The sequence below is a fragment of the Cololabis saira genome, chromosome 3, assembly GCF_033807715.1.
Source record: "Cololabis saira isolate AMF1-May2022 chromosome 3, fColSai1.1, whole genome shotgun sequence".
NCBI classification, from domain to species: Eukaryota; Metazoa; Chordata; class Actinopteri; order Beloniformes; family Belonidae; genus Cololabis; species Cololabis saira.
Window position 1 is genome coordinate 50,195,203 of NC_084589.1, and position 21,123 is coordinate 50,216,325.

At 38.7% G+C, this 21,123-nt stretch overlaps 1 protein-coding gene across 1 annotated transcript in view; it reads right to left on the reverse strand.

Annotated features, from left to right (window-relative positions):
- LOC133440759 (zinc finger protein 436-like) overlaps nt 1-14,312 on the reverse strand; it is a 32,378-nt gene extending 18,066 nt beyond the window's left edge. The window contains exon 1 of the mRNA XM_061718076.1: nt 13,391-14,312. Coding sequence (XP_061574060.1) covers nt 13,391-14,165 — 775 coding nt within the window. The 5' untranslated portion in view covers nt 14,166-14,312. The remainder of the gene's footprint in view (nt 1-13,390) is intronic.
- Between the last annotated feature and the right edge of the window lie 6,811 nt (nt 14,313-21,123).

A 21,123-nucleotide genomic window follows, 5' to 3' on the forward strand; every position in this document is an offset into this window, starting at 1 on the left:
CTGCCCCTCTTTTCAAACAACTCAATATTTTACACATCTTTAAGTTAAATACATAACCTGAAATTTTATTTTCAAAGTATTGTTCCTGCCAGTTTCATTTTCTTTCCCATGTAAAGATTTTTTTCAGTTCAACAGTGATATGAACCATTTTAATACAAGACAGGCTAATCATTTAAATGTCCTGAAGTTCCGTACTGGTTTGTGTCAGTTCTCCATCAGATACAGTTATGGAACACCTACAGCAATCTCGTCTACCTCTACTTCATTCAATCATTTTAAACGTAAGCTCAGGACACATTTGATTGATCACATTAGCTAATGATATTTCTAGATGTGTTATTTTTTTCTTTAATCATGTAGATACCATGTATTCTATTCATGCTGCTGTTTATTTGCTTTGTCTTTGTTTTTAGACTGCAATCATGTATTCTGCATATTTTAAATCTTTGTACAATCTTTTGCTGTATTTTACAGGTAGAGGCCTCGTATAAGCCCCTTGGGCTTTTTGCCTCAACTGAGCACTACTGCGGTCCAGCCAGCCGTCATTCGTATTTACGGTCAAATCAGCCGCTCCTAAATGTTCATGTGCTCCTATTTCAGCCTTTACGGTAAATGAATGAACGCGGCTCAGAAACGGAAAGATATGAAGTTCTGAGTTTGAGATAATGCAGATATGTTTTTTTCATATATACCCATACTTCCACTGTAATATTTACATGCTATTACTGTAAAAGAAAAGGATGAAACACTTTTCTTTTAGATCTTAACTTCAAACACCTTTTCTAAAAAGGTCAGTCTCCTTTTTCGCTTAAGGCTCTGTTTTGCAGGGACTATAACAATGAATTCTACTATAATTTCACCCAATCCCCCATATAGCCCTCTTCATAACTAGAATCACTACAGGCACAATGAACTTCAAACAATTTTACTGTACAATTATTTAAATATTAAGGTGTAAACTTCAAACAATTTACTTTTCTACAAAAGTCAATCGCCTTTTTTGCTTCAGGTTCTGTTTTGCAGAGACTATAAAAATGAATTCAGCCATAATTTCACCCAATACCTCATATACCTCTCTTCTAGGGCTGGGCATTTATACGATCTCGATTTGTGATCGCGATCAAATTAAGTTCGATCACGGTGATCAGCTGTGGGTATACTTTCTCGATCACGTGCAAAACATGCTGCAGGAAAGTGCACGACAACCAATCACAACCCGCTTTCCCTGCACCGCGCTGTCTGCCTTAATTGATCATGCGCATGACATGCCACGGCAAGTTGCATGACCATAGGAGCACATTTTCTTTTAGTTAAAACTGTAGCGGGGACAGATGTTTAGAGAAACCTATGTATGTACCGGGTGAAGGCTGATTCATGGTTCCGCGTTACAACAACGCAGAGCCTACGCCGTAGGCTACGGCGTAGGCTCTGCGTCGATTTAAGGCGGAACCATAATTCAGGCTTTAGGGGAGCATATCGGAGAACAACCAGAAGAATATAGAGTGGATTAAAAATAAAGGTTACCGTATTTTCGCGACCATTCGGCGCACCGTGTGGAAAGGCGCACCCTCATTTTTGTGTGTCATTTTTAGATTTAAAACATACATATGGCGCACCGACCCAAAAGGCGCAGTCTACAGAGCAGAGCTGCACACACGCGTGCCACAAAACACGCCGGCCGGAAAACACACACACCCGCTGCAGAACGCACACACATGCAGAACGCACACACAAGCACACAAGCGCTTATTTAAAAAATAGAGCGGGAGCAAAACCTCTGTTTCTGCATTAAAGAGCTCCGCTAATTCAGCTGCGCCAGTCCGAATTTCCTCGGTGTCAGTCACTTTCTGCACAACAGTAAATAAACTTTTCATACCCCGTTGTGCGGATCCTCCACCGCGCAGAGCCCGTCTCTCCCCAGCGGGGTGGAGCAGCGCGCGTCACAGCGGCTTTAACCGGGAATGTGACCTGTTCGGACCGGCTGGGACCGAAGCCACCCACCTGTATGGGAGCAGGGGCTCCCGGGGAAAGACCAGCGGCATTTCGGCCGGATCTGCCCCGGGGATGGTGCGCCCTGGCCCGGCAAACCCGCGGCGGGAGCCTGGCGGCTCCTGAGCGCATCCTCTGCATCTTGGTTACCGGAGATCAAACCGACAGATTTGCCTGAAAATCTCGCAGGTTGAAGTTGATCCGACCTGGGACAGACCCCTGAAATCCCTGCTCCTAAAGCGGGTGGGAACCAGGAGAATTTGATCTGATCCAGCTTCGGGAACCTGGAAGTCGGGTTGCAGCAGCGCGCGTCACAGCGGCTTTAACCGGGAATGTGACCTGTTCGGACCGGCCGACACCGAAGCCATCCACCTGTATGGGAGCAGGGGCTCCCGCGGAAAGACCAGCGGCATTTCGGCCCGATCTGCCCCGGGGATGGTGCGCCCTGGCCCGGCAAACCCGCGGCGGGAGCCTGGCGGCTCCTGAGCGCATCCTCTGCATCTTGGTTACTGGAGATCAAACCGACAGATTTGCCTGAAAATCTCGCAGGTTGAAGTTGATCCGACCTGGGACAGACCCCTGAAATCTCTGCTCGCAAAGCGGCCGGGAACCAGGTCATCGGACCCCGCTTGGGGAACCAGGAAGTCGGCTGCAGCAGCGCCGATCACCGCGCTGCTCCAGCCGCTGCTTTAACCGGGGAACGTGGACGGTTCCGACCAGCCGGGACCGGAGGAGCCCGCCTGCACTGTTGTAGGGGCTCCCGGGGAAAGAGCACTGGAATTTCAGCCGGATCTGCCCCGGGGAACCGGCGATCGGACCCGCAAACCCACGGCAGGTGCTTCCTCGGTTCCCGACATGCAAAACACACGCGCTGCAGAACAAGTGTGCTTATTTAAATAGAGCGGAAGAAAAACTTAGTTTGATTGTATTTTATTTCACTTTACACATCAAGCAAATCCTTAAACGTTTTCATCATCTGTTTCGCATTAATCAGCTCAGTGGAGTCTCATTCACGTCGCAACTCACCGGGGCTTCCCCCGCCCCCTTCTCTTTTTACCATTCACATGGTGGCCGGCCTTACATTACCATAATTCAGGTAATAGACACGGCGCACCGTTTCTTAAGGCGCCCGGCACATTAAAAAAAAAAAAAAAAAAAAAAAGTTGCGCCTTATGGTCGCGAAAATACGGTAAGCACTGAGCTACATGTGTCTCCCGTCTGGGCCATTGCAGACTCATTGCCTAAATGTAGTCCGGGCGTAATACCTGCTTTGAGCTGGTGAAATTAAACGAAAAAAAAGTGCTGTGTTAATTCACAATTCTGCAGATTTTGCATTTCACTTCCCTCTAGGAAGCACAACTGTTTGTTTACATTTTGAATATTGACTATGGTGGAGATCTTGGTGGCTGCTAAAATAATTTAAAGTGAACTGTCAGAGTTGTTTCTGTTTGTTTGACTATCCATGTTGCATATGAATACCTATGTTAAACAGTATTAGTGGCTTGATATTCTGTGCACTGTTTTTGTTCACAGTTCTGCAGGTTTTACAGTTCACTCACTTGCACTTTTTTGGTTGGTTTACATTTTAAATGATCATACAAATGTATTTTGTCTGCTAAAACTACTTGAAACTTTTTTAAACTGCTTAAGACTACCTGTTTGTTGTGCCATTTTCTATATGGCTCTTGTTAAAACATGCTATTTGCTTTATTTGTTAAAAAAAAAAACTAATCTCTGGTTTCTTTCTATTTTATTCCAGAAGGGAGGGGGGATCTTCCGATTTAAAAAATCGTGATTAAAAATCGAGATCATTCAATATGGGAAAAAAAAATCGTGATCAATTTTTTTGCCATATCGCCCAGCCCTACTCTCTTCACAACTGCAGACACTACAAGCATGCTTAATTTCAAACAATTTTACTGTAGAAATATTAAGGCGTAAACTTCAAACACTACTTTTCTACAAAGGTCAGTTGCCTTTGTTGCAGAGACTGTAAAAATGAATAATTCCATAATTTCACCCAATACCTTATATACCTCTCTTCAGGACTACAATCACTGCAAGTATGCTTAATTTCAAACAATTTTACTGTACAAATATTGAAATATTAAGGTGTAAACTTCAAACTTCACTTCAATTTCACATTCACTGTACTTTTATAATCCACACAGAATCACAGGCTCAGTCCCGTCACCACAATCGCCTCATTGTTTTATAATCATCCTTAAGCACACTATGTGGATATTTGATTTAGTTTTAGAATTCATTTTTACAGTCTCTGCAACAAAGGCGACTGACCTTTGTAGAAAATTAGTGTTTGAAGTTTAAATGTTAATATTTCAATTTTTCCATAGTAAAATTGTTTGTTTGCTTGTAGTGATTGTAGTTCTGAAGAGGGCTATATGAGGTATTGGGTGAAATTATGGGAGAATTCATTTTTATAGTCTCTGCAAAACAGAACCTGAAGTAAAAAAAAAAAAAAGAAGTGTTTTCCTCTTCCTTTTCTTTTACAGTAAGAGTGTGTAAATATTACGGTGGAAGTATGGGTGTAATCAAGGTAATGAAAAAAAATATATGAAAAAAACATCTGCATTATCTCAAATGAAATAGGAGCACATGGACATTTAGGAGCGGCTGATTTGACCGCAGCTGCTTGAGCTGGGGAGTTTCCCATTTAGTTGGTTTGCTTCATCACCACGGCTTTTAACTGGAAACAAAGGGATCTTGTAGGAGTCATACTCATGTGTTCATTCATTCAACTTTCCAGGGTTACGTACCGACTCTGTGGAGTCTGATTTCAGGTTTCCAGGCGAGGTCCAACAGTCTGCGCTGACGGTCGAGCTCTTCTTCATACTCCAAGATGCTTTTTTCAAACACTGACAATATTTCTACAGCAGCTGCTGTTAGTCGCTGACCGATAAACTCTCTCAGATGATTCACCTTAGACATTGTTGAAGAGGAAAAAGAAAGGAAACAACAGAACCGTCCTCCTCAAAGGAATCACTGCTCACGTGTTCCGTTCGCTCCAAACTTCCGACCTTCCGCCGGGTGTTACAATCTGGAGTTCCGGTAGAGCTCACGGTTCTACGGATAGTTCCTTCTTGCAGTTACAGTAAGTATTTCATTTACCAACGAAAATAATTAGAGCAAAATGCATACAACATTCTTTTCATCACAGGTTTACTACTACTTCTGTCATTTAGCAGACGCTTTTATCCAAAGTGACTTAGATCTGAGAAAACAACACAAGCAAGAAGGTTTAGACCAGGGTTCGGCAACCCGCGGCCCCCTAGCGCCGCCTAGTGGCTCCTGGAGCTTTTAAAAAATGTTTGACTTTTTTTTCCTTTTTTTCTTATTTTTTCCCTTTTTTCTTCTTTTTTGTATTTTTCTTCTTTTTTTCCATTTTTTCTCTTTTTTCTTTCTTTTTCCTTTCCTTTTTATTCTCGAAATTTCGACTTTTTCTCTCGACATTTCAACTTTTTACTCGAAATTTTGACTTTTTATCGACATTTCGACTTTTTTCTTGAAATTTTGACTTTTTTCTCGATATTTTTCGACTTTTTTCTCGAAGTGCATAATGAAAAAAAAATCTTCCCCCAGTACACACAGCAGTTCTAAGGCTGATACAAGACTTTTCATGTTTTGCGGCTCCAGACCATATTTGTTTTTTGTGTTTTTGGTCAAATATGGCTCTTTCAACATTTTGGGTGGCCGACCCCTGGTTTAGAGTTTTATTTTTTCCGACACAAGGAGAGCTGACGCAATTTATATGATAAGCTTCTGATTGTTAATATCAATAAATGAAAGAAAAATGTTTTTTAATTCATGTGTACTTTATTATTTGTCATAAAACATTTATGTTGTTAAGAAACTTTTATTGCAATGGGCCTCAAAATAATACACATGGTAAGTCTTTGAGACATTAAAACATTTAAATATCCAACTTAGTTTAGTTCAGCGCTTCCAGTCGTGGATTTATTATTGTCGTGCACATGCAGGACTCATGAGTCACCGTTTGGCATTAAAATAAAAAAGTAAGTTAAGTCAGAGGGAAGGTGTCATGGTTTCCCAGTGTAGTTTTTTACTTTAACTCACTCCCCTGTCTTTCCAGATCCTGCCACCCTAATCAGCCAGAAATCCACTCATTCCCTTCACCTGTGCTTCCCCACCCAGCTCCACACCTGGTTTCCCTCATCAGCAGTTCCCCTTATATACCGGCCCATTTCCACCTTTCTGTTGCCAGATTGTCGAGTGTTTATGCCTCGCTTTCCAGCCTTCCTGATTTCTGTTCTGTTTCTGCCTGCCTGCCTGCCTGCGACCCTGCATGACTCCCGGTTTCTGATTTTTGCCTGCCCCTTTTGGACTTGTTTGCCTGATCGCCTGTCGGCCCAGTTTTGACCCCTGCCTGCCTTTTGACCTGATTAAAGCCTCTCTTGGACTCTGATCTGCCTGGTGTTGTGCATTTGGGTTCTCTGTCCTGTCTGAGCCGTGACAGAAGGTAAACTTTGGATGGTACGAACACAGTACGGAACACAGGGAAGGAAATGAGGATCAATTAACATGATTTTGGTGTGAAATATATAGATATACAAAACACATTTAAAGCTGCAGTTTCCAACATTTAACCACTAGAGGGAATAAAGATCCCAAACTAACCCCCAAACTCAGAATGACGGTTCATTCATGCATGAATCACCCACAGGTTTTCTGCAGGGGTTTGAAGCCTCTTTTTCCTCGTATTGTGGCAGGTTGGAATTATATAAAGCAAGAAGTTTAATGCGTAATTAGTGGCGTGGCCTTTTGATTGGCATTAATTTGTCCAACCTGTAAATAAATACTTTTTCTAAGATCTTAGAAAATGTTGGGAGTAAAGAATCAGGCCTGTAATTAGTGAATTGGTGTCTGTCTCCAGTTCTGTACAGTGGGATGACTTTTGCAGTTTTCTTTTTTTTTTGGAAATGTCCCAGTTCTGAGCGACTGATTACAGCTGTATGTCAGTTAACAATCCATCAATAACCTTTTTGACTATTGTCATATCACCACAGTCAGTTGACACCTTGTTTTTACATTTACTTACAATATCTATGATTTCTCTCTCCTCCACAGCTGTGAGAAACATTGAATCTGGATTTCTACTTATTAATGTTTCCTTCCATCCATCAGCTGATCCAGGATCACACATTTTTCTGCCAGCTTTGGTCCAACACTCACAAAATACCTTGTTACAACCAATAAGGTAATAACTGCCAATAATGTAATAATTTTGGCCATTTCAAATGTAATAAAGCCAATAGTGTAATAATGTGCCAATAATGTAATAAAAAAAAGTTTTATTACATTATTGGCACATTATTACACTATTGGTTGTAACAATCCCGACCCCCCCTCTATATCGGATGAACCTGCTTGTATAGCTGATGAACCTGGCTTTCTGTTTCAAACTGAAGCTAATTCTGATAAACAGTCTATGGCTAACCCTTTGGTTGACAATGACATTGAGGATGCTGGAAATGAGCTGGGAGGCCAATACCTGCCTCCAGAGATTTTATCAAGAATGATTGAATTTGCTTTAATTCAAGATATGTCCATGCTGGGGACATTTAATCGGGTCTCACACTTATTCCAGGCACTATCGGCACCATTTCATCCCAACCTCTATATCAGAGAAACACTTGAGGAGAGCCTAGAACTAGAGAAAGAAAATGACTGTTCTATTAGTGTTATGAAGCTGTACAAGGCTGCTGGACGCAACAGTGGTCTGAGCATAAGAATAAAGGAGTTGTTTAGCAAGGACAGCCGATGGATGAAAGCCTGGATAGTCCTTACTCATCTGTGTTTCGGGCAGTACAAAATCAAAGACATATACTGGAAGAAGTCATGCCAGTTGTCTGTTATGATTCCTCCTTTGTCAACTATTTTAAGTTTCTTTTTCACATTTGTAAATGAGCGAAAGCTACTTTTCATTTGAGGAGGAACAGTTTTTATTTTTTTTGTTCATGTTTTTGCTGTATGTATATTATATATTGCAGTTCAGATTTTTTGATTGGAAATAAACAATAATAAAAACAAGAAGAAGAAGAGAGAGACGCCTCAGGACGCTTGTAACACACTTCTGTTAACCAGTCAACAAATAGATCACTACTGAAACCAGCTGTTGGAGATCTAAAATGAATGCTCTGCAGGGTTCATATGTCTAACTTTGTTTTACATGTTTGAAAATTAAAAACTACATCAACACATTGAGCTTACAGGCCCCATGTTGGCTAAAGTGACGTTTCAAAGTTGTTTTTTTACAGTAATGATAAAGCAGCTGTGTAGATGTTTGTATTGCTCCATATTTTGTGAATATGAGTGAAAGCTACTTTTCATTTGAGAAGGAACAGTTTTAATTTAATTGTGATTGTTCATGTCCAGGAAAATATATGGTGAATTCATTTGACAGCTCAACGAGACACTGATTTTATGGTATATGCATGATGGTACACATGAAAAATTGCCTGTTTAGACAAGAACATCTATGAATATCTATTTGTCTAAAGAGGGGAAAGACCAAACAATTATGAAGAGAGAGAGAGAGAGAGAGAGAGAGAGAGAGAGAGAGAGAGAGAGAGAGAGAGAGAGAGAGAGAGAGAGAGAGATCTTGGATGAATAAATATGACGACTATATGTCATCCACTAACTGCCCAAAAACTGCAAAAAAAAACTTTATTTCCAAGAGCTGCTGTCATATTTATGTGTTATTACATTACCGGCACCAGTTATTACATTTTGAAAGGTTTTTTTTTAATACCAGGCCAATAACGTAATAACCAGCCAATAATGTAATGCCTTATTATATACATTATCGGCAAAAAGTTATTATGTTATTGGCTCAAAAGTTTTATTACATTATTGGCACATTATTTCACTAGTGGCTTTATTACATTTGAAATGGCCAAAATTATTACGTTATTGGCCGTTATTACGTTTTTGGTTGTAACATACCTGTTAAAATGATTAACCACCTCATTCTTATCATTAATGACTCCATCGTTATTGGTTAAATATTGTGGATAATTAGTCTGTCTTGAACTTTTCCTAATGGCATCGTTCAATATATTCCAAATACCTTTATCGTTATTTTTAGTCCTTATTCATGAAGGAATTCATGTCCCTCTCCATGAAGGCAAGTGGTCTTGGCCCTGAAACAGCAAAGTCCTCCCTCCATTATCATGTTATTATTTTTATTATTAGGGCCCGAGCACTGACAGTGTGAAGGCCCTATTGTATGTGTAGGAATTTTTTTCCTTGTTTTTATTTGTATTTTTCTGACCAAATGAGGGCCTTTTTGCCCCCCTAAACGTGCCCCAAAAGTCACCAAATTTTGCACGCAAGCCAGGCCTGGCGAAAAATATGATATTTAATGGTTTGTATTAATGGGCGTGGCAAAATGGCTCAACAGCGCGCCCTTGAAAACTTTGTGACTCAAGCCCCACAATACGGTTTGACGTACAAAAATCGGTAAACACCTGTATCATGTCGCAACTTAAAGAAAAGTCTCTTGGCGCCATGGCCGAAACCGAACAGGAAGTCGGCCATTTTGAATTAATCGTGTCATTTTGGCGCAATTTATGCCATTTCTTCAGCCGTTTTAGAGCCCGAACGGTAATGTGCACCCAGGTGTGTTATACATCAAAATGTGCGTCTTCATCCTGCAACGAGCCACATTACTTTTCTCAGTCAAAAGCGTTACCGTGGCGACGATAGACGCCCCTTTATCTGATTGGTCCATATTTGATAGTTCCTACTTTCTGCATTAACTTTTGAATGGTTTGATATAAAGTCATGGGTGGTGTCATCGGACTCGGTTTTGAGTCCTTGACCTTTATTGGTGAAAATTGCACGCGCGAGGGCCCATTCATCGTTGCTTGCAGCCCTAATTATTATTACAATAGATTGTTCACTTTTGGGTTTATGTTGAGCTTTTATAACTCACCACCAGGGGGCACTGCTGCTCTTTCTACATATGGAGAGTGTAATATTCCAGAATTATAAACAATAAAATGATTCATCCATCTAAAATGAAAACTTAATTACATTTTTCATGATTATTTCTGACTACATATGAGTTGAGGTAAAAAGACATTTACTTCTAAACGGATGTCTGATATAAAAGGGTTAAATCCAAAGTCTGTCCTCTTCCTGGAATCTGATCCCGATGATCCTCCCTCTTCTTCCTGCTCTCCAACCTGCAGATCTGCAGCTTCAACACGGATCTCAACATCAGCTTTAGAATAAATCATGTGTCAGATGAGTTGTACATTTAGTACAACTTGGTTTTATACATGTGACTAAATAATATTGTTAATTTCATATTATTTAAATAATATGAAAAACATACACAGATATGTTGTAACTTTAGCTTATATAGTTACAATAACAGCATGGATAATTTGAATTACATTGTTTTGACTTAGTTTGTCCCATCAATTATCACGATAATCTGATGTACGTGCAGCTCAGATTATAAAATGCATAAATCCTTTTACAGTTTTCAGCGAACTATGTATAACATCACAATATATAACCTCTGAACGGAGTAGATGGAGAGAGTTTAACAACATGGAGCTGCAGATTAACTTTACAAAGAGAATGTGAGTGAAGAAGAAACAGACGGGAAAAAGGACGTGTGAGAGAGGCTTTGTAGATGAACAAAATAAACTGTCACGTTTAAAGAAACTTCAGCACACACTAACAGCTCTTTATTTTCACCGTGGAGACGACAAGTTACCAACAGCAACAAATAATACGATTTTAAGAAGGAACAGGGATTCAAACAACCTCAATGCAGAACTTTAAAAAAAAGTAAACAACCACATTGTTCCCTCTACGTCAAGTTGACGGAGAAGCATAAATCCGGGTTGAACCTGCAAACCTTGTGGGGAGGGGATTAGGCTCATCAGCCACAGGAGGTGGTGGTTGGACTTCTGCAGGTTTTTCTTCTGTGGGTCAGACAGGAGTGGAGAGCTGCCCCCGGAGGACGACAACATGAGCTTCATTTGTCACGAGTAGGGGTGTAACGATACACTAATCTCACGATACGGTACGATACACGATATTGAGGTCACGATAACGATACGATACGATATAGCAGTATTTTTTTAACAACCTTGAATGAGGTAGTCATGAGGAAATTGTCTTTTATTTGAAAGACACAAAATACAAAATAATGCTGTGCGTTTGCCCTAATGTTCCAGTTTGTAATGCTTTATAACTGTTTAAGTTTTAAAGAGAAAGCCAGGCCAACCATTTTCCACAAACTGAACTAAAAGTAAATGTCAGGTTTGCATTATGCATCTTCAGTTTCATACAAGTACAAATATTTTGCCACAAACTGAATTGTTTCTCTCATGTATGATTTGACTTTTTTCTTTTCCAGAAATTTAACAACTAAAATTAAATAAATAAATAAAAGTAAATAAATACATACAATTTTACATCATAAAAAAGATTGATTCATGCTCACCTTATAAGTGTAAGAGGAGATTTATTTTTGTTAAGAGGGTTATTTTGTTAATTCAGGGTTCATTATTTTATAAATATATTCTTTATATTCTGTAAATCAGGGACTATAATTACACTAGTCAGTTAATCTGTAGTGATTAGTAGGTTTTAGATTGGGCGGAGTGATACAGCACTAGGTGCTGTGTTGATGCTCTAAAATCCTACGCTGTTGAGCGGACATTGAAGTACACTGGAACTTAGCAGAAGTTGTCTCCGTGTTTATCCTACTCACGACCCCAAAAAGGTTTAATTTAATAAGGTAAGGCTTAACTCTACACCAGACTTACATAAGTAAAGGTTCAGACCTCAAAACGGGACTGCAAAACGGGACTAGTTTCTTCTGAGCGGAGGAAGATTTTGGTCCGCGCGGTCCGGCCGCGGTCGCGGTCGGATGCGCGTTACTAGTCAACACAATAGATTAATATTAATAACCCAATATCGCGATACACTTTGTCACCTCCACGATAGGGCTGAACTATATACCGTTATCGTATCTATATCGAGATATGAACATTCAAGACATTAATAACGGAAAAGCAACGATATAAACGATATATTTCCGCTCGCCCTGCTTGTACAGCGCGAGCAGTCTCCATAAACATTACTTTTAAGATTGCTCTTGAACGCACCACTACGGCCAGCCAACCACAAAGCTTATTTCATGCTTGCTGTTGATCGACAGCTGAAGCCAACCAATGACAAACATAGGAGGGTGGGAGGGAGGGAGACGTGACTGAGACGCACACAGCCACACACAGGAGAGCGGAGAAGAGCGGAGAAATCCAAACGGAAGAAAGGAGACATGAGTACGGAGGATAATGCGGCCAGTGGCGGTGCAGAATCTAATTTTGTGGCAAAACATAAATCATCCTCCATTATTTGGAGGTATTTTGGATTTAGAAAGGATGATGTCGACCAGAGCGAGGTGTTGTGCAAGTCGTGCTTGGTGAAAATTGCGACGTGTATTTCGCAGCCATCCGTTTTTTTTTTTTTTGAAATTACAAAATAAAAATAGAGAAATAAACCAAAATAATCCGTTCCCCATCTTTTGTTTTGATAATAAAAAATTCATTGATGTGTTTGAAAATCGAAATTGGGAATTAAAACAGCGAGTGGAAAACTCTTTTCTCTATTTCCTATTCGTTTACTGAAAACAAGGATTGGACAAATGGGGGGATTGCACATGCGCAGTAATAAATTAAGAAAGTTGTTTCTGGTTCTTTTGTTGATCAGATTGAAAGTTAACATTTTTAGATATTTAATTGTTGAAACAGAAAATAAATCAAATATGAAACCTGGGAGTGAAACATGAGTTTAATCTGTAATCTGTCTTCACTTCGTCATGAAACTGCAGTGATGTTGTGACAGTCCGTTCAGCTGCAGCGTCCAATCAATAACATGTACTGAACTCCAACTCTAACTGCATTGGTTATTTATTGTTAAAGCGGAGCTACAGTAAAATATTTTGATTATTATTTATTATTGAGTGACTTTATGTTAATGTTGATGACTGGCAGTGAGTTCTAATCAATAAAACTGCACTCTTTTGATTTCTGATGTTTTTATTTTTCTGAAAAATGCTTGGTTTTCACCGAACCAAAGTCATATCGTATCGTATCGATATCGAGATATCTGGCATAAATATCGAGATATGAAATTTTGTCCATATCGTTCAGCCCTACTCCACGACACGTATTGTGACATTTTTGTATTGCGAAATTTCGTGGCACGATATATTGTTACACCCCTAGTCACGAGTCACCAGACTTCTCCTCCGGGTGATTTTTCATGTGACTCAGCAAATGAATTCTGCGGCTAAAACCTTTGTTGCACGTCTTGCACAAATATGGCTTCTCGCCCGTGTGTGTGGTTATGTGGCGGTTAAGATGTGATGAGTCAGTAAAGGTTTTCCTGCAGGTGTTGCACACGTACGGCCTTTCGCCGGTGTGGATCCTCGAGTGAACCACCAGGTGGGAAGATAGCCTGTAACTTTTTCCACATGTTTTGCAGATGTAGGGCCTCTGGTTCGTGTGCGTGGTTATGTGGCTTTTAAGATTTGATAATCTAATAAAGCTTTTGCCGCAGGTGTTGCACAGGTACGGCTTTTCGCCGGTGTGGATCCTCAAGTGAACCACCAAGGTGGAACGTAGCCTGTAACTTTTTCCACATGTTTTGCAGATGTAGGGCTTCTCGCCCGTGTGCGTGTATATGTGGCTTTTAAGATGTGATGATCTAGTAAAGGTTTTGTTGCAGGTGTTGCACAGGTACGGCCTTTCACCAGTGTGGATCTTCATGTGATCCATTAAAATACTACTTCTACTGAACTCTTTCCTGCAAGTTCTGCAAGAAAATACCTTCTTCCCCGTGTGGGTCCTGGTCAGCTTTGATTTACAGTTGCTGTCTGACGGGACAGCAGCATCTTCGTGGTCACCGTGTCGTCTCATTGGCTCCGGATCTGCAGTTTTACTGGAGTCTGAGCGTAAACTTTCAGTCCCTTCCTCATCTTTGTTTTGAGCTTCAGGAGAAGTGTGCAACAGCAGCTGGACACAGTTTGGTCCTGGTTCCCCATTTTCAACTTTCACATCAGCGACATTGACCAATGAGACATCCACCTCTACGTCCTCGTGCTTCATCTCCTGACCGCTGGAGTCTTCCTCCAGTTCTGGAGTCTGTGGATGCCCTGGTTCCTCCTGGTCCGGGCTGCAGCTCCTCTCCAGGTTATCCAGGTGCTGGTCACTGAAAACCCCGTCCTCCTCCACCTTACAAACATTTTCTTGTGGGAGTTCTGGAATTACAAAAAGGGACAAAAAGATTGGATTTTAACAAGTCAAAAGTGCTTCCCAGTGTTGATTGTTTGGTTGTATTTGTGAGGTTTAAACTTTGTCCTGAACCTTCGGTCTTCCCCTTCATCTATGTAGTATATTTGAAAACAAGTGCATTACTCTGTGTGACCATTAGGCGGCACTGTGACTGTAATCTTGTGTTACTGCGTTGGTATCGAGACAGTTGAAGAATAAAGTTGTTGTTCTAGAAATGGCTTCTTCCGCGTCATATATAACGATCTAACTACAAGTCCTGCATATGAACTCCTACATGAACATCCTCCAACGATTGCGTTTTTTGCCAGAGTCATCTCACATCTTACACGGAGCCACTGTGATCTGTATCTTTTTTACAAAATAAACGATTAAGTCTAAAGCATGAAATTTGAACGGTAAAGTCGCATCTTAGTAACAGTTCAATGCCTCCCAGTTTATTAAAAATGATACCAAAAGCTCTTATTGTGTAGAAAAGATTTCAACCAGTTCCTTTTTTAGGTTTCCATTAATAAAATCATAATCTATAACTTGCAGGCCTCCATCTTTGAATTCTTTGGTCAGTTCAGTTTTTCTAATGTAATTATTTTTCTTTCTAGAGGTAAAATCAAAGTTAACCTGATTAATCTTTTTGATTACGTTATTGGGAATAGACAACGAGTTTGCTGGATAAATACATCTGGAGAGACTTTCCATTTTGGTTAAGAAGATACAACCTAATAAACTGATGTCTCTTAATAACCAGGAGTTGTTTGTTTTGGCATTCATTAATTACCCTCCACACATTTTTATTTTCACGTTCTGCTGAATCTTTAGAGATGGAAATGCCAAGATATTTGACAACAGATTTTATAGGGATGTTGTATGCCTCTGATAAGTGACTATGGTGAATTGGCATTAACTCACATTTGTTCAAATTTAATTTCAGCCCTGAGGCTTTGGAGAAAATATCAATATTATGCAATATTTTTGGGACTTCAGATAATTGTTTCGTGAAGATAGTAGTGTCATCTTAGTGCTGGGCGGTATACCGGTTCATACCGAATACCGGTGTTTATTTTTCTTATGATATGAATTTTTCATATACCGTAATACCGGTGAGTATGTACAGTAGTGTACACAACGTTGGGAACGCCGCGCCGCGCGGCGGAACGTAGCGCCGCTGGACACTGTTTGTGAGGGGACTGTTTAGCAGTAGTGATGCACCGATTGTTCGGTAACCGAATTTGTTCCGCCGAAAATGGCAAAAAAACACTTTGGTGTTCGGTGGAATAAGTGGGAAAAAACCGAACAATTAATAACGGCGTTGTAATATAAGGAAATAGACTGGCCGCTCCCGTAACGGTTGCGCACCACAAACATAAATCGTTGGCCAACCAAAAAGTAAGCACATAAGAATTTTACCTAACATTCACCAGGAGGTGGAACCAAAACAACATAATGCTGGGAAATTAAAAAATTCAAGTTCAGTTTTTTATGTTCAATAAATATTTTCTACCTTGTAATTTTGTAAAAGATTTTTTTCTTTGAAAAGCATGCCTAAATCAAATTTATTTGCTTTGATTTGACGGTAAAATAGGCTATTCTAAGCCAAATTACTGCAGCAATTCCTTTCCAAATCATTAGAAAATGTGGTTAACACCCAGTTGTGCATGAAAAAAAAAATACTGTGATATACCGTGAAACCGATATAATTTTGAAAAATACCGTGATATACATTTTTGGTCATACCGCCCAGCACTATGTCATCTGCTAACTGGATAATGATTACATGTATTCCAAGTACCTCTAAAGGTGCAATATTGGAATGTTTGATAAGGATAGAGAGCATTTATGTGGCTATTATGAAGAAAAATGGAGAAATAGGACAGCCTTGTTTTACTCCTCGTTTAATTGTAAATCGAGGTGATGTGTCTTCTGGTAAAGATATACAGCTATTTGAATTTTGATGAAGGGATTCAAAGATATTTAGGAATTTATCACCAAATCCAATTAATTTTAAACACTGAAAAATGAATGGGTGCTCAATCGAATCAAACGCTTTATAAAAATCAAAATAAAATCATCATCTTCTATTAAATTATTATAGTGTAGAAGATCGAGGATTAAGCGAATATTGTTGTGAATGGATCTATGTCTTTAGGTGTATATGACCTAAACCTGCTTGTACTGCTTTTATGTTTCCTACCCACCCACAACTCATAATATTTGATTTATTATGTTCCCAACAGTCCTCCAGGAAGGCTTTAGCAGGATGGGAATCACTGCTCACGTGTTCCGGCCATCTTTTATGGTGTGTCTGCTGGAGCAGCAGCATCACTGCAGCAGAGAGGAACAGACTGGACAAGGTGGTGAGGAAAGCCGGCTCTGTCCTGGGCTGCAGTCTGGACCCTGTGGAGGTGGTGGGGGAGAGGAGGATGGTGGCTAAGCTGTCCTCCATCATGGACAATGTCTCCCACCCCCTTCATGAGACTGTCAGAACCCTGGAGAGCTCCATCAGAACCCTGGAGAGCTCCATCAGAACCCTGGAGAGCTCCATCAGAACCATGGAGAGCTCCATCAGAACCATGGAGAGCTCCATCAGAACCATGGAGAGATCCATCAGAACCCTAGAGAGCTCCATCAGAACCCTGGAGAGCTCCATCAGAACCCTGGAGAGCTCCATCAGAACCATGGAGAGCTCCATCAGAACCCTGGAGAGCTCCATAAGAACCCTGGAGAGCTCCATCAGAACCCTGGAGAGCTCCATCAGAACCCTGGAGAGGCATCGCAGCTCCTTCCTCCCGCTTCCATCAGACTCCATAACCAGGACTGCTCTCAGTAGCTAACGAACAATAATAATAACATGTGCAATAACTAGATGTGCAATAATCATGTGTGCAATATCTATGCAATACCTGTCTACCTCACACTCATTCTACCTGCTTTTTTTGCACTGTTTTTCTTTCCTTTGCACTATTTTTTATGTTTTAATCTCCACCGCAACGCATATATATTGTCCATATTTTGTAATTTATACAATGGTGAATTGGCATTAACTCACATTTGTTGAAATTTCATTTCAGCCCTGTAGCACCCTATAATGTAATAATTTCCTGATAATGTAATAACGCCTGAAAATGTGAAAATTTGCACTTAACTCAGTCGAAAATGTAATAAAACCCAATAATGTAATAACTCAACCAATAATGTAATAAAATATCCTGACTGATATTGTAATAACATTTTTACCGATAATGTAATACCTTATTACATTATTGGGAATTTATTACATTTTTAGGTGGGTCTTTTTTTTTTCAAAACTAATAATGTAATACTTGACAGATAATGTAATATATATGTCTATTTTCAGTCCAGAGTTCAACATTTTGTGTTTTAAGAATCTAAGAATGTTATATACACTGGATGTGAAACACCAGATTGACTATTGGGTTAAATTGCAGACTTTGAGTTCCATACAGCCTTACCCAGATATGCAGATAAGAACATTTGCATTTACCTCAATCGAAAATGTAATAAAATCCAATAATGTAATAACTTCACCAACCACCCTAGGTTACCCCCAGAACCCCCTAAGTTACCCCATGAATCCCCTAGGTTACCCCCAGTACCCCCTAGGTTACCCCCAGTACCCCCTAAGTTACCCCCTGTATCTGCATACAGCGTATCTGCGTAAGGCTGTATGGAACTCAAAGTCTGCAATTTAACCCAATAGTCAATCTGGTGTTTCACATCCAGTGTATATAACATTCTAAGATTCTTAAAACACAAAATGTTGAACTCTGGACTGAAAATAAACATATATATTACATTATCTGTCAAGTATTACATTATCAGTTTTGAAAAAAAAAGACCCATCTTATCGGTAAAAATGTTATAACAATATCAGTCAGGGTATTTTATTACATTATTGGTTAAGTTATTACATTATTGGGTTTTATTACATTTTCGATTGAGTTAAGTGCAAATTTTATTACATTTTCAGGCGTTATTACATTATCAGGAAATTATTACATTATAGGGTGCTACACTCCCTGAGGCTTTGGAGAAAATATCAATATTATGCAATATTTTTGGGACTTCAGATAATTGTTTCGTGAAGATAGTAGTGTCATCTGCTAACTGGCTAATGATTACATGTATTCCAAGTACCTCTAAAGGTGCAATATTGGAATTTTTGATAAGGATAGAGAGCATTTCTGTAGCTATTATGAAGAAAAATGGAGAAATAGGACAGCCTTGTTTTACTCCTCGTTTAATTGTAAATCGAGGTGATGTGTCTTCTGCTAAAGATATACAGCTATTTGAACTTTGATGAAGGAATTCAAAGATATTTAGGAATTTATCACCAAATCCAATTAATTTTGAACACTGAAAAATGAATGGGTGCTCAATCGAATCAAACGCTTTATAAAAGTCAAGAAACAAAATAAAATCATCATCTTCTATTAAATTATTATAGTGTAGAAGATCGAGGATTAAGCAAATATTGTTGTGAATGGATCTACCCCTCATAAAGCCAGATTGGGAGTCACTTGTGATTTTGTGCAAGTGCTTTTTTAATCTGTTATCATAAATGAGGGTTACAATTTTGTAATCATTGTTCAATAAGGTGATCGGTCTAAGATTTTCTAACACTTTTGGGTTTTGACCCGGTTTTGGAATCACAGTTATTATTCCTTGTTTCGTACTAGAGGGAAATGTGATATTGTTAGTTGCTTCTTTGAACATAAGAGAGAATGGTTCCTTTAATAAATCACAGAAATGTTTATAAAAAGTTGCAGTAAGACCATCACTCCCTGGGGATTTGTCCAAAGACAAACTGTTAACTGGTCAAGTTCAACAGAAGAAATATCAGCATCACATAAATCTGCAAACTCTTTTTCTATAGTTGGAATAAGATCTTTGATATAGTTAAAAAAGTTGTCAGAATCATCTCTAGAGAAAGATGAGGAATATAACTTACTGTAGAAGGAAACTATTTCTCTGGCAATCACAGCCGGATCTGTGACAGTTTGATCTTTAATCACCAGTGATTTGATTTTCTTTCCCGTCTTCTTTTTTCTAATCAACAAAAGTATAATGTGCTTTTTTCTCCTTCCTCTATCCATTTTGCTCTTGATCTTATATAAGCACCTTCGGCTCTCCTGAGATAGATTTCATCAAGCTTAATTTGCTAAATTTGTCATTTTTGTTTATCCTCATCAGTCTGTGAAGTTTTATTGCAATAGTAGTTTACTTCTTTAATAATTTCTGATAATTTGTTACTTCTGTTACGTGATTTTCCAAAACTAATAGCAAATTCTCGAATTTTAAATTTTAAGAATTCCCATTTAGCAACATAAGATATTATTGATTCATCACACTTTACATCTGAGATTAAGATTTAGATTCCATCATGAAAGGCCTGGCATTTCAATAAACTTGCGTTACATTTCCGGTACCCTTTGTTCCTACGATGGATTAAATACATATCAAACCTGCTATTCTATTTTCAAAGTATTGTTCCTTCCAGTTTCATTTTCTTTGCCATGTAAAGATTTTTTCAGTTCAACAGTGATATGCACCATTTTAATACAAGACAGGCTAATCATTTAAATCTCCAGAAGTTCCGTACTGGTTTGTGTCAGTTCTCCATCAGATACAGTTATGGAACACCTACAGCAATCTCGTCTACCTCTACTTCATTCAATCATTTTAAACATAAACTCAGGACACATTTAATTGATTAGATTACCTAATGATATTTCTAGATTTGTTATTTTTTTTCTTTAGTCATGTAGATACCATGTATTCTATTCATGCTGCTGTTTATTTGCTTTGTCTTTGTTTTTAGACTGCAATCATGTATTCTGCATATTTTAAATCTTTGTACAATATTTTGCTGTATTTTACAGGTAGAGGCCTCGTATAAGCCCCTTGGGCTTTTTGCCTCAGCCTAGCACATTACCAATCTCTCTTTTACATTTGTATGTTACTTGTTCTGTTTTTTATACTGTGCTGAATTAATGAAAAAAAAAAATCTACACGGAGCCACTGTGATCTGCATCTTTTCTACTAAATAAAGGATTAAGTGTAAAGTATGAAATACCAGTCTGGTCCAGAGTCTGAATGGACCATGAAAGGCAGCACCACTCTTATCCCCCCTGGCATGAAATTTGATTTCTATGTTCTGTTTCAGATATATAATTTGTAAACTTCATGTTTTTGTGAAATAAAGTAAACATAAAGAAAACATAAAGTAGGAACAACAATGTGCAGCATGTGCATATGGAACTGTGGAGACTCTGTGGAACAGTTTGGAGCTGGAAATGAAAAAGTACTAACATAAATCTGTTTAAAAAGAGATACAAAAAATATTTATAAACAGGTATATGGAAGAGGAAATAGGGTAACGAGTGTGAGAAACAAATAAAATAGGGAAAAATTGTATATTATACTTGCTTAAGATATGTTTAGATATTTATGTGGATATTTATGTAGTATATATTATATGTTGAGAGGGATAGTTATTATTATGTAATATATGTTATATATTTATTAGGTATGTAGCATATATATTTATAGGGATATTTATGTAGTTATATAGTGTATATTTATATAGATTTATAAAATATTTCTATTTTCTATATATTGATATAATATTCATATAATATTAATTTTTAGCTATATACTTATATGGATAATTATGTGGTAATAGGCATGTTTTACATGGTATTTATATAGACTATATTTATATGGATATTGTGTAGATATAATAATAGCAATAATGTAA